Source organism: Caloenas nicobarica, chromosome 4 (assembly GCF_036013445.1).
Source record: "Caloenas nicobarica isolate bCalNic1 chromosome 4, bCalNic1.hap1, whole genome shotgun sequence".
NCBI lineage: Eukaryota > Metazoa > Chordata > Aves > Columbiformes > Columbidae > Caloenas > Caloenas nicobarica.
Window position 1 is genome coordinate 67,447,638 of NC_088248.1, and position 12,515 is coordinate 67,460,152.

Below are 12,515 nucleotides of genomic sequence, written 5' to 3' on the forward strand. Positions count from 1 at the left end.
TGTCATATGTTTCTGTCTCTCTTCCCTCAGGTTATCGCTACATCACTTGCCAGATTCAAAATTGCTCTGATAAGACAATGACAGTCCAGTTTGCTGGTGGCACTGATCGGGATTCTCTGACTGTGCAGGATGACTACATATTTCTTCAGGTATTGCCACTTTCTGGAGAGACAGTCCATTTTCATATTCAAAAGTAAAATTTTAAACAGTGCAGCAACACTGTAATTTGGATGTATGGAGAAACCTGTTCCAGAGCATGAATGATGATTTATGATTTTTTACATGGAACAAAGCGTTACTTTATCCGTCTGACCTAGCTTTAATTATATAAACATTTTCAAGTGGATTGTGTGGTTCCAAGTAACTTCTAATAAAACTTGTGTGTTAGGCAAAATGCAGCCCTCCTGTTCTTCTACTTACAACCTCTTCTGGGTTCTTTCCAGTATCTCCATAGCACAAAAAGGTTCCCTGAGAAGACCATCCAAAGAAAGCCACTGACAGAATAGTGGCTCAGCTTTTTCATATGGATTCTCCTTTGAAGAGTTTTTGCTGGGAAAGAACCTTATGGCTGTGCTTAGGAAGCAAAACGGTTGAAATGGCCATAGCTGGGGAGCTTCAGCAATTTAGAATAGACTCATAGAATCATTTGGGTTGGAAAAGACCCTTAAGATCACCAAGTCCAACTGTAAACCTAACACTGCCAGGTCCACCTCTAAACCATGTCCATAAACACTTTTCTACAACTTGTGATGGTCCAGATTACATTGGGGTTATTTCATTCCCAAACTACAAGACCTGTGTGCAGAAACCTGGGCTAGAACTCCATCAGCCTTATGGCACCAATGCAGCTCAGGCATACTTGAAAATTTCGGTTTATGTGCTTGGAACGGGTTGTGATTTGAATCTATCAGAGCTGCAAACTTCTCAAAGAACTGTTATGTCTTCCCTGTTTTTTAAGATTTTACTAGGGACATTGCTTGCACTTTCTTCAGTGGCTGGCTGTCATTTTTCTTTTACTTTGTGTCATAGTTTAACCCGAGCTAGCAATACAACCATGATAGCCGCTCACTTGCCCCCTCTCCCCACTCACCCACCCCCCAATAAGGGAGACAATCAAAGGGAAGGGAGAAATTTGGATTGAGATAAACACAGTTTAATAAAATAACAAAATATTAATATTCTACTAGTATATATATATAAAATAGAAATAAAATATACTCAAGGCAATTCCTCACAAACAAACTGAGCAGCCAGTCCTAGAAAACAGCCTGGTCCCAGCAGCTGATCCCAAATAGAGAGAAGAGAGGAAAAATGCAGAAAAGCCCAGAGGCCTTTGCAAAACAGCAAACGTCGCGCACAGACCTCCCCTGGCTGCGCCCCAGAGAGAGCAAGAGCGAGAACAGCAGAAGAGCAGAACCAGAAGGTCCCAAATCTCCTTAAATAATTAGCATGACGCTAACAAGATGGAATACTCTTATTGATCAATCTGGATGTCAGTCAAGCTCTGCCCCATGTCTATCCCCACCCCTCCTCCTCGCTGTCTCACACCTGTGGGCAGAGCACTCAGAGTGTTCTTGGCTCTCAGACCAGGCCAATTGAAAACATTGACTCTGTGCTGGGGTGTTATCTGCTTTTTCTCAAACTAAGTCCAAATAATGAGCATGCTAGCTATGAAAAAGAAAGGTTAACCCATTTTCAGTCAAACCAGCACACTTTGATTTGTTTGTTGCAAGGCTTGTCTGTTTATTGACTTTTGCAGGAAAAGCAATATCATGCCAATGCACAGGTCTCCCCACCACTGCGTTGGTGTACATCAGATTGGCTTCTTTGCAGCTTTCTACCCTTGTGGCTGTTTCTTCCAAAAGGATTTGTAAATTAATAACAACACAAAATATCTGTCCTTCTCTTTTTTGACACAGCGGTTTCAAGGGCCTACATGCCTTAGAACATTTAGCACCACAGAGAAACAGGAAAATAGATTTGTGAAAGAAGTTTTGAATTAAAGTAGGTATTTTTCAGCTCAGGTCTAGCACTCATAGCACTCGTTTTGCTCGAAGGTATTATTATCTGTAGCTCCCCCCAGGCAAACTGTAAAATCCATTTCATGGTGTGTAGATGGCGAGAAGTGCTTCCCCCCATGTGAACTTCCAGACTGCTGTGCTCAGCAAAACACTGGCTGCTTCCTCTTCAGGTGCTTTGTTTAGACAGCCACCTTGTGTAATTGCATCTTGAGCTGTTGTTCTATCTCATGCCAGGCATGGGCAGACGCAAAATCAAAGTGCAACCTAGAAATGAACACATAAAGTAATAGTCAGTTGCTACTGGTAAAATGATGCCATTGTTAACGTAGCCTCTGTAGATGTGAGGCATGTCAATGCCAGTAGATGAGATGTGCTTGTATTCCATAAAAAGGGTCAACATCTCCTTTTCCTTTCAGGCTTATCTGCAGTAAATGATAGTATGTAGTACAAACCTCTGTTATTGCTAAATTAGTTTACAGTTAGCCATATTGATATTAGTGGATGATAGAAGGTAACTCTGGGATTCCGTAGTCATATCTGAAGTGCAGCCACCCCTGAGGTGTGATGCAGGACACTACGTACCTGTTCCAGAGAAACCACACAGCAGCTGCACATCCGAGCAACAGCCTACTTTGGAAACAACGTGGAAATTCTTTCATCGCTAGACTAAAATATTGCTATATAACTTAGGCTATTACTATGTAAGTTACAATCAGATCAGGGGCTCCTCTTAATATCACAGCAATATCTGTCAGAAAGATGTTGCAGAATTATCTGTGCAAAAAGAGGGGACAGTTTGAGACTGTCTTATTGCCCCTGGCATCACTCACATCCCCATAGCTGTGCAGCTGTGAATTGAAGCATTGCAGGTCTCCACTGCTAATCCTGGCCTAAATCTTTTATCATCATAGAGGAAGATCTCAACTCCATTTCTTTTGTATGTCTATATCCACAAAGATCAGGAACTTTCTGATACTCATTTCTTTTCCAGTTTGCACTGACAGTCAGGTTCAGAGGCGATTTTAGTAGGAGGATTCAAGTTTGAACACTGTTTTTAAGCATAGGCCAGTCTTTAATGTCAGTGAAGCCTGCTGCTTCAACTCCGATTCTCTGCTGCCTTGCATCAACTTTTGTCATTTAAAATGAGTGACATAAAAGAAATGCATAATGAACAAAAAGGCTATGAAGAGATGGATAAGACTGCTATTTAACACTAATTAAATAAATGGTGAGGTTTTTGGTTTAATCCATCATTTAACAAATCACATTCCTAAAGGGCATCACATTCTTTCAACCACAAAAAAGCAAATTGGTTTAAAGAAAGTGTGGAAATGATTATAATGTTAAATGCTTTGATATCTTTAAAATATTCAGGCAGGTGGACCTGTGGACTTGCTGTCATGCATCAACTCTATTTTTACGAAGCCAAGTTTGCATGCTTCAGGAGAGGCTGTTTTCCAAATCAGGTTCCTTTTTTAAGCACAAAAGTTGAGGAGAAAAACATTGAGATAGGGATAGGATTTTAAATGGATTTCCTCAGTCAAAGAAAGGAGATGAGTCTGTCTGTGCTTCTGTTCCACAATTCAATTTGTTGTGCACAACCAGAGAAAAGTTTCCACATTTCATTTCACTTTACTTCTTCTGTTTTCTTTTTTGACCAATCCATTCCTGCAAAGCAGCCACCTTTTATAAACTTTGTGAAAATAACTGAATAGCCGTTACCTTGCTGATCTTCTGGGAGGGAAAAACATGGAAAAAAATGTGAAATATTATTTACCAAAGGCTAAAACCTTTGCTAATCTAATCCGATGGTGCTCAAGAGGCTTAGTTGGAAATGTGCTGATTTATATATCAGCACAGAATTTGGTGTTACATTACTGACTGGAAAAAAAACTAGGGAGGCTGTTAGTTGAGTATTTTCATTGATGTTTATTTAGAATCTTCCTTTTGGTAGTTTGGAGCAATGTTTGCATTGGTTTTTTTGCAAATATGGTAAAAGTCTTAAAATGACCAGTGTACCTGCTGTTACAAAGAGGTCAAAGTGGCTGCTGGGTAATAGTCATACTGCAGTGTTCCTTTCAATGCATGTTTCCGTTGGCTTTCTTTGGTGAAAATCTTCATGAGCTCCTGAGGATTTCACATAAAACCTAATCCTGGGGACAGTGTCAATGTCTCAGATATCACCCAAGACAGATGAAATGCTAATAAGAAGGAACTAAATAATGTTTTTTCTTCCTAAAGAAGGGGAGAGCATAAGAGTTTGAGTCTATTTTGAGTCTATTTTCTCACAATTTATTAATCACATGCAGTAGAAGTAACAGCTACATATTTCAGTTGCAGGTTAAAAAAATAGTCTTCTATCACAGGCTGTTTAGCTTTAAGATAAACTATCACAGGGTTCTATTTTGCCTTTGTATAGACAACAGCAGCAAATCGGACAAAGTATTATGTGTCTTACCGGCGCAATGGCTTTGTACAGATGAAGTTGCCAAAATACGCATTGCCAAAAGTAAGTACACAATTTTTTCTTTCTATTTATATATTTTTTTAATGCATATATTTTTCTTCTTCTCTTTCTACCTTAACTTGCTTTGTTCTTTTTTAACCTCGTCATTCTGAGATCATAATTTCTCCTTGCAAAGATTTCTGAATCTTATTTGTGGTATATTCTTACCCTACTCTTTTTATTCTAGGAATGTAATAGCGCATAAACCATGGAGGGCAAGAACATAGGATAGCTTATTTGTCATCAGTTACCACAAGAGTTTTTGAGCTTTGCTTCCATGAAGCAGTGCTACACACCCAATGGCAATGTAATGATATTGAACAAGTGTTCTTTCAAGAATCAATTACAGTTTTAATTCCACATGGTGCTTTCTAGTATAGGCATGAATAGTAATATAAGAGAATTTTACCAGTTGATTGTGCTCTATTTCATTAAACAATCCTAATATGGACTTTAATTACTTAACAGAATGGCAAGGCTTGTTGAGAGGTTCCTTCAGTCGAGCATATTTTTATAGTGACAGAGTTTCTATATTTGCATAGTAAATTAGCAATAAAGCACAGACAGATATTTACATACGGTCTAACTGATGCAGCTGAATTTTTGTGCTGCACTTAATGTGTTCCATAACTTTATGTATAGTTAGAAGGCTTCTGCAATCCTGAAGAAAAATGACTTGGAGGTTTTAAACACCCAGCTGGATAAAGCCCCATGTAACCTGGTCTGGCCTCTCAGCTCACCCTGCTCCCAAAAGGAGGTCAGTCTAGAGACCTCCTGAGGTTCCTGCCTTTTCATGTAATTCTATGTGATTCCATCACTTACTTAGTAGAGAACTAAGACATGCCTTGAAATGCATAGGTTTAATATATTACTCATCTAATGAGGGACAGCAGAGTACAATGTGTTTCCTCCATATGTGGTTATTGGTCTAAAACAAATAATGTGTTTAGGTGTTTTTTCATTTTTTATTTTAAAAATGTTGTGGTCTGTAGTTTCCTTGTTTTAAATGTACAACATATTACCAAAACTCTCAAATAAAATTATCAGATATTATGTGGGATATGCTCCCAGTAGCACTATGGAAGTAACTATTTATTTATTTCTCTTCGACAAGAGATGTATAGCCAAGGACAGTAAATATATCAACCCTTCCACATAATTTTTGCAGTGTTCTTAAGGCCTTCAGTGTAGCCTGCTTTCCCGTGGAAATGTGTAGTTGGGAAAACAACAGGAGAATATCCAGTTCTAAATGTTAAAACATGCCAGATGTGCACACGCTGAGGGCCTGCAGCCCTTGGGCAGCTCCCGCTGGGACAGGGACACCCCAAGGGGCTGCACCCCATGGATGGTCTATGCTGGGGCAGAAGAAAAGTAAGGAGCAATGGAGGAAAGCAAAGAATAAGCAAGGAGCAGCAGAAAGAAACCCTTCTGCAGGTGACCCCAACCTCCTGCGCAGCCCATTGCCTCACTGAAGTAGTTGGGAGGAACCAAATTAAAACAAGGTAGAAAAAGAGACTTGAGAGTAGGAAGCAGAGAGAAGTATTTGATTCTGATGCTGGAGAAGCAGGAGTGAGGATGTTTCCCTAAATGTTTAATTATTTTTTCAAATATCCAAATTAGTGATTGAAAGTGTATGTTAGCTGGTAATAAATTAAATCACGTAAAGACTGCCAAGTTGCATATATTTTGCCCGTAGCATATTTACTAAAAAGGTGTCAGCGCGTTAGTGCCAGTGTTGACTAGGCTAACTTGTGTGGGAAAGCTTGTCTGTTGGGGAATCTAAGAGCAGAAATCTTGTGAGGGAGACCTCGACATTTCTTCCTTCTGCTTCAGGATGGCCTCTGCAGGAATCTGTACCTTTCCATTGCAGTTTCCTTCTCGTGCCCAGTAATCTACCTCAGCTGGCCAATGCAGCACTGTTTGTCCTTCCTGATACTGCCACCACGTAGAAGACGGACACACTAACTCAAATATTTAGGAGTTGCACAAAGTGTTATGATTATAGGCAGTAGTTCATATTCCATGTGTGGTTGATTACTTCAAGGTTCAGGAAAGTGATTTTTTTTTTTTTTTTTTTTAAAGTTGGATGCGTACTATCGCTCCTTAATAATATGTGCCTCTGTTTTAAGTGTCAATATTGCAGTACACTATATTAATAAGAGGCATCCTATTTGGCTTCAAATCTAGCTATCTGACACGTCTCAATAAATGGGTGGAGGTTGTCAGAACTCAAGAACTATATGAGATACTTGTCTAGTTCTTGTAGGCATCCATGTTTGTAATAGGTGAGCTTGCATCAGTTGTGAAGAACACCAGCAAATCAAATGTTATGGCAGTGCTGGAGACACAGCACACAGTGGAGGACCTAGATCTCTGTCTTATAGAGCTTAGTGTGACAGCAAAACTCATTTAAGAAGTCCTCCCTAGTCATTCATTTCTGCTACTCTTCTGCAATCCACTGTGACCTGTGTTGTGTTTGCAGGACTGCAGTATAACCAAGAGCAGTGCAGCAATCTCAGTGAAAAATAACCATGAAAAAAATAATTTGTTTTTCAAAAAGGCAGATCAAGAGCCAACTTGATTGTAATGAAGAAGCCTCCTTATGGGATGAAAATACTGCGTCTTAAAAGCGCTTTAGTAGAGAAAGACCCACCATATCTGGGACCTGAATCAGAATTAGAACCTGAGCTCAACTTCGTAATGGTGTTGGTGATTATGTATTTCAAAAAGTGCCAAGGAAAGTGACAGATATTCTAGGTTTTGAAGGTTTCATGTAATAACTGAGTGCCTTTCTGGGAGATTCACACTAACCTTCTAGAATTTATTTGCTCCCCTTGCATCTCATAAAATATGTATAAATAATTGTTGGAAATTCTCTGGTTGGAAAGATAGCAGGAAGTGCACTAAGGGATCTAATAATCACTTTCAGCCTTAAAATACATTAATCTGTAAAGGGTGCTTAGTTTACTGGGCGTATGCTCTTACTGAGTGCATTTCTGACATACTTGAAAAATGTCAGTCATAATTCACTGGTGTTTCTGTCATATGTAGTCTGGATTGTTTGAAATAGTGCTGCATGCTGAATTATTTGTCTTGGAAAAGATGTTTTTTGTTTATTTGTCTTTTTTCTTTTCTTGCTAAGCAGATTAACCCCAGGCTTGACTGAATAAATAAATTAGAAGTTAATGGTTTCATTCTGGATAGAGTCAACAGCAAGCTAGGAACATGACGACTCTGTCATTTGGAAAAGGATGGTTTTCTGTTCTTCCTAGTTCAGGCAGTACCCCATGAGTGGAACAAAATAAACTGTATCTCTTTAGCATTTTGATGATGCCCCCAAGGGAAGTTTCTTGGGTATCTGCACACAAAAGAGCTAGAAATTTCACTAAGAGGTCTGGGAAGCCAGACATCCATTACAACAGTGGTGAATGTGAGAGATTTTAGCCTCTTCTGTAAAAGATACCTTTTTCTGAAGTTATTTAATACCTTCACATTACAGCAGAATTTTTAGATACTGAAGTAAATAAGGGCACAGCTCTGAAATTTTTCATCACACCATTTTTCAGTGAGAATCATCAGAGTGCGGTAGAAGTATATTTTCCAATCTGGTTTGAAGAGAAGGGAATAGATTCATATGAACAAATTACTGATGGAATTTTGCAAAGAAGCACGATATCAGCAAAGACACTGGCGCATTAAGAGTACATCTCGAACACATGACTGGGGAGTTGCTACCTTTATGGTGGTAGGAGATAAACAGAATGAAAGAATTTACAAAGAATTTGGGTTTTAATTTTGATTAAAAGCAATAGTTTCTGAAGGAACTGGGTTTCAGAGTACTAGATGCTGCCTAACCGGGAGATGAAGTGGGTCCTGAAGTAGGCTAATTTCATTTTTCTCAAAAGAATTGAATGAGGCTTCAAAAAAAATCTCTAAGTGGTCTTTTAAAGTGCTTCATGTGACTGGGCAGAGTTTTTGAGCAGTGATTGTGTACAGGGAAGGAAAACTGTAGCCAAGTCAGAAGATGCTACAGACTGATCAAGGATTTGTCTAACAACATTCAGAGAGCTGTGCTGGAAAACCAGGCTCCAGCCTCGGGGAATAGTGCTGGGCTCCTGAGATATTATGCTGTTGTGGCACACATGCATTTCACGGTGATTTTATATATGGAGATAGAATGAATTTTCAGACTGAGTAATTACAAAATGTTATTGATGTCTCATTTCCCTTTCAATATGAAGAGGTTGAAAATCTGCCAAAAAATGATTCAGTTGCTTTATATCGTTTGTATTTGCATTTGTGCTTTTATTTATCCAAATGTACCCCAGAGAGAAACACAGAAAAGGATAAATGTTTGTGTTTGGACGTATCTCAAGGCCTCCTTACTTGTGAATCAAAGGCTGCTAAAAGCAGCTTCCAGCCCAGCTTTACATGCGCTAAGTTTCTAGGCTCCAGCTCCACGGTGCCACTTAGATCATCTTTGTGTAACACATCATAGCTCTGTATCTGTACAGAGAGCAGAGCTGTTGGGGGCTATCTAATGAACAGAATTTGGATTTTTTGTTTAGCTTTTTTTCCATGCTGTTGCGATTTATTTTTTTTTAGTGGCGTGTTTGATATGGACACTACATTGAATCACACGGCTGTCTCCTGTGTTTGGCAGGAGTCAAGTGCAGGCAGAGTGAGAGCTAAGCTCGGTGAGACCACAGTAAAGGCTGCCTGCCTGCTCCCTAAAACAGAAGGGGAAATTTGGAGGTGTTGTTTTAAAAATGAAATGGTTTTTAGACTATATTCCATATTACCAAGATTGCTTGTTTTCTGGTGCTAAAACTACATCAGAAGTTAATAACTTGTAGGAAGGGAATACCAAAATCAAGCCAAGAGCTGCAGGATTGCACTTATGTGTTGAGATGGCTGGCTAGGCTTGCAGGGGTGTTCCAGGGAGATCCAGCGATCTCCCTTGGGCTGTTTTCAGCCTGGAGCAGATAGAGCAGTTCTGCCGAGGGGCATGGGCTGCAGCCCCATCCTGAGGGTTGTGATGCTTGAACTGCACAAAAGCTCCTGCAGCTCTGACTGCCCTCACCTAGAGAAGTGTGGTGTGGAGAAGGAAGAGTGCATTGAGTTCTAGTCCTCATTTGGCATTTTGAGTCATGCTCTAATGTGACTAACAGTAAAACTGGCAAAAAAGTTCATTCTGAGAGTTTAAGCAAAAGTTTGTTAACAAAATTGCAGGCCAGACCAAGGAATCTGCTACAAATCATGCTCGTTTGACTGTTGCAATTTGGAAGAATTTCATTATTCTGAGTCCCCTTTCCATCTCTGTTAAGTAAACTCCGTTGATAATGATCTTTTATAAACTGCATTTTTTCATGCCAGCTACAAAATCTTAATAATTTGAGAGCTCTGTTGTCTGTTATATCCTACTCCAATTCTGAAAGTTTAGTTCTGAAAAGATATGGTGTGGAAAAAGCTTATTTCATCTATTTTGATCTCTGTCTGTCTTTTCAATTGCGTGAAATAGGCAATAACGTGAATTTATTCAGGTAAACAAGATAAAAGAGAGCACAGGGGAATAATAAACAAAAATAAAAGAGTCTTATTGCCTTAGAAATAAGTTAAAGTCTATAATGTATTCATGGTAAGATGAGTCTCCTATATATGTTTTTTATCAACTGCATATATTATTTTTATTTAATTATCCCCTAGTGTCCTTCTGAGGGGCTTGAAACAGGCCCACCTCTTCCTTGCCTCAGTCTGAGATGTACATCACTATTTTAACCACAGATTTTCTTCCAAACTTGTCTGTATCATTCAATAATGGATATAACACTATCAAGAGTAAAATATTTTGAGCAGGTTTACCCTTTCTCCCTAAATAGCCATCAATCTTTTGATGTATGCATTCCCTTTTCTAGCAAGCTCCCTCTTACCATAACATTTTTGAAGATTCCTTAAATGGGTCTGTTCATTCACAGCAGAAATGGCAGGAAGGATTCCTGCAGCCCTTTTGTCAGCAGAGTTCTCAGGAGGCTCTGGCAGCTGTGTGATGGTTGGATTACAAAGTACTGAGGCTAGGAGAGCTCATTTAGCAAAGCTCCTGGTCTCCCAAGATTTATTTCTCAGCTTGGGTAGCCCCCTTCGCCACCTGTGCCATCTGCCACCCAGGGAGGATTCAGCTGATGCTGTTTCTCTGTGCCAGGCAGAAGTCCAGCTGCAGCTGGACTACTTCTTCATCCTTCTGAAAGTCCATTGGCGTGTCTGTTGAACAAAGAATAAAGGGAAATAAAGTAGAAGTACAGGTAGCAGTGCCATTTGATGCAGTCGAAGTATCCCTTTCCTGGGCAGTGTCACAGCAGTAGCTGGGGAACCTGAGCTCTAGCAGCTGTCTGGCTCCCCGGTTGTACAAATCCATCTGAGTGGTATTCAAGGAACTATTCTTTTCTTCACAGTGTAACTCATTATTGATTTCTCTCCTTGCACCATTTTATTCAGCCAGGCAAGGAAGATTAGGGAGATTATCTTTGGGATATGTGCCATCCAGTTACCTTGATTGTGCTTAAGAGATTACAGGGGTATAAATGTGGTGCATCTGGAGGTCAGGGCTGAGACTACACAACCTTGAGTGTTTACATCTGTTGCGCTTCTGATACATTCACTCCTCTTTATTCTCTGTTTATCACTTGCTTCAGGTTAACATGTTGCCAAGCTAAAGCACTTAAAGATGGTAGAGGGGCAAAGTTCTGACACTGGACTGAAAATTGTAAGATTTGCAAAATAGGAATTTTGAGGTTCTTTTGTATTTGCCTTATTGACTAAAGTGCTACAGTCCTGCCTGCATAGCATTATTCCAGCTAAGCTGAGCCTTGCCTACAGTGTTTTCACTTAATGATATTTCCTGTGTTATCAGCACATTTTACTACACAAAGGAGCACTGGCTTGCTGTATGATCCTTGTCATCTTTTATATCCTTCTGTCTTCAGGGCGTAATTGTATTTATTTGTGTCATAGAGTTTCTTATCACACTTAGTAATATAGTAAACCATATTAAGCATTTCTTGAATATAAAATTCTAGAAAGTATTAGCAGATTTATAGGCTGGTGAGTTACTAAAGGTAGATGGTATGAGGCTGTAAACATTGAAAACAATGCATTTCTCTTCCCTTTCTCGTCCTAACCTTTTTTCTTCCTCTCTTCTATCCTCATCTCCCCCAAAACCCCCAAACTTAATTGTTTAATGCTTTTGGGCTTCTTGACAGATTCTTGATTTGGTGTTTGTTCAGCCTTCTGTGAAAACACTCAACTACATTGAACGCAGATGATTTTGGAAAAAACGTTAGACTGATCATGTTGATATCTCTGTGTTAAAAGTTAAGAAATAATTCTCAAGCAGTGTGCATGTGTTTAAGAAGTAATATTTGATTGTTACTCTACTCGCTGGAAGAGTCTTTGGGCGCTTGCTCTACCTTGCATGGTTGAACACGAACAGTTCTTTCAATGTCATGTGTACACCCTCTGACGCTTTTGTTTTGTTTAACAGACCGGATCTGTCCATGTGATATGAAGTTTCTTTGAAGAAATGCCTATCTTTCAATACAATTTGGTCCTCTATACACGTCTTAATTATTTCTAGTATAGCTTTGAAACTATCTTTGTGTTTATTTGAACAACTGTGTTCTCTGCTACTGATGTAAGGTACAAACATAGCAGCCTACAAGCCTCTGAGAGAGCAGGAGTGGTATATGACCTGTCACTGGATGCCTTGTTTAATCATACCAGTGTTTAATATGCAGTCTTTTGTCACTTTCAGGATTCATTTAGCATTTTCGTATGAAAGTGATTTTGATGCAACAGATTTCCAGCTCCCCTTAACTCTAATTCCATGATCAAGTTGAAATTCATATTTCTATGGAAAATGTAGCTCTTGAATTAAGACAAAAAACAAAATCACAAAAAACCCCAACCAAACGAACAAACAAACTAAAAATCCC

The 12,515-nt window shown here is 39.3% G+C and overlaps 1 protein-coding gene across 5 annotated transcripts in view; it reads left to right on the top strand.

The window, feature by feature from the left end:
* Positions 1-12,515, top strand: part of SORCS2 (sortilin related VPS10 domain containing receptor 2) — a 605,494-nt gene that overhangs the window by 516,118 nt on the left and 76,861 nt on the right. For all 5 annotated transcript variants that reach the window (XM_065633605.1, XM_065633601.1, XM_065633603.1 and 2 more), the window contains exons 7-8: positions 31-149; positions 4,441-4,530. In XM_065633605.1, the coding sequence (XP_065489677.1) occupies positions 31-149; positions 4,441-4,530 (209 nt within the window). The remainder of the gene's footprint in view (positions 1-30; positions 150-4,440; positions 4,531-12,515) is intronic.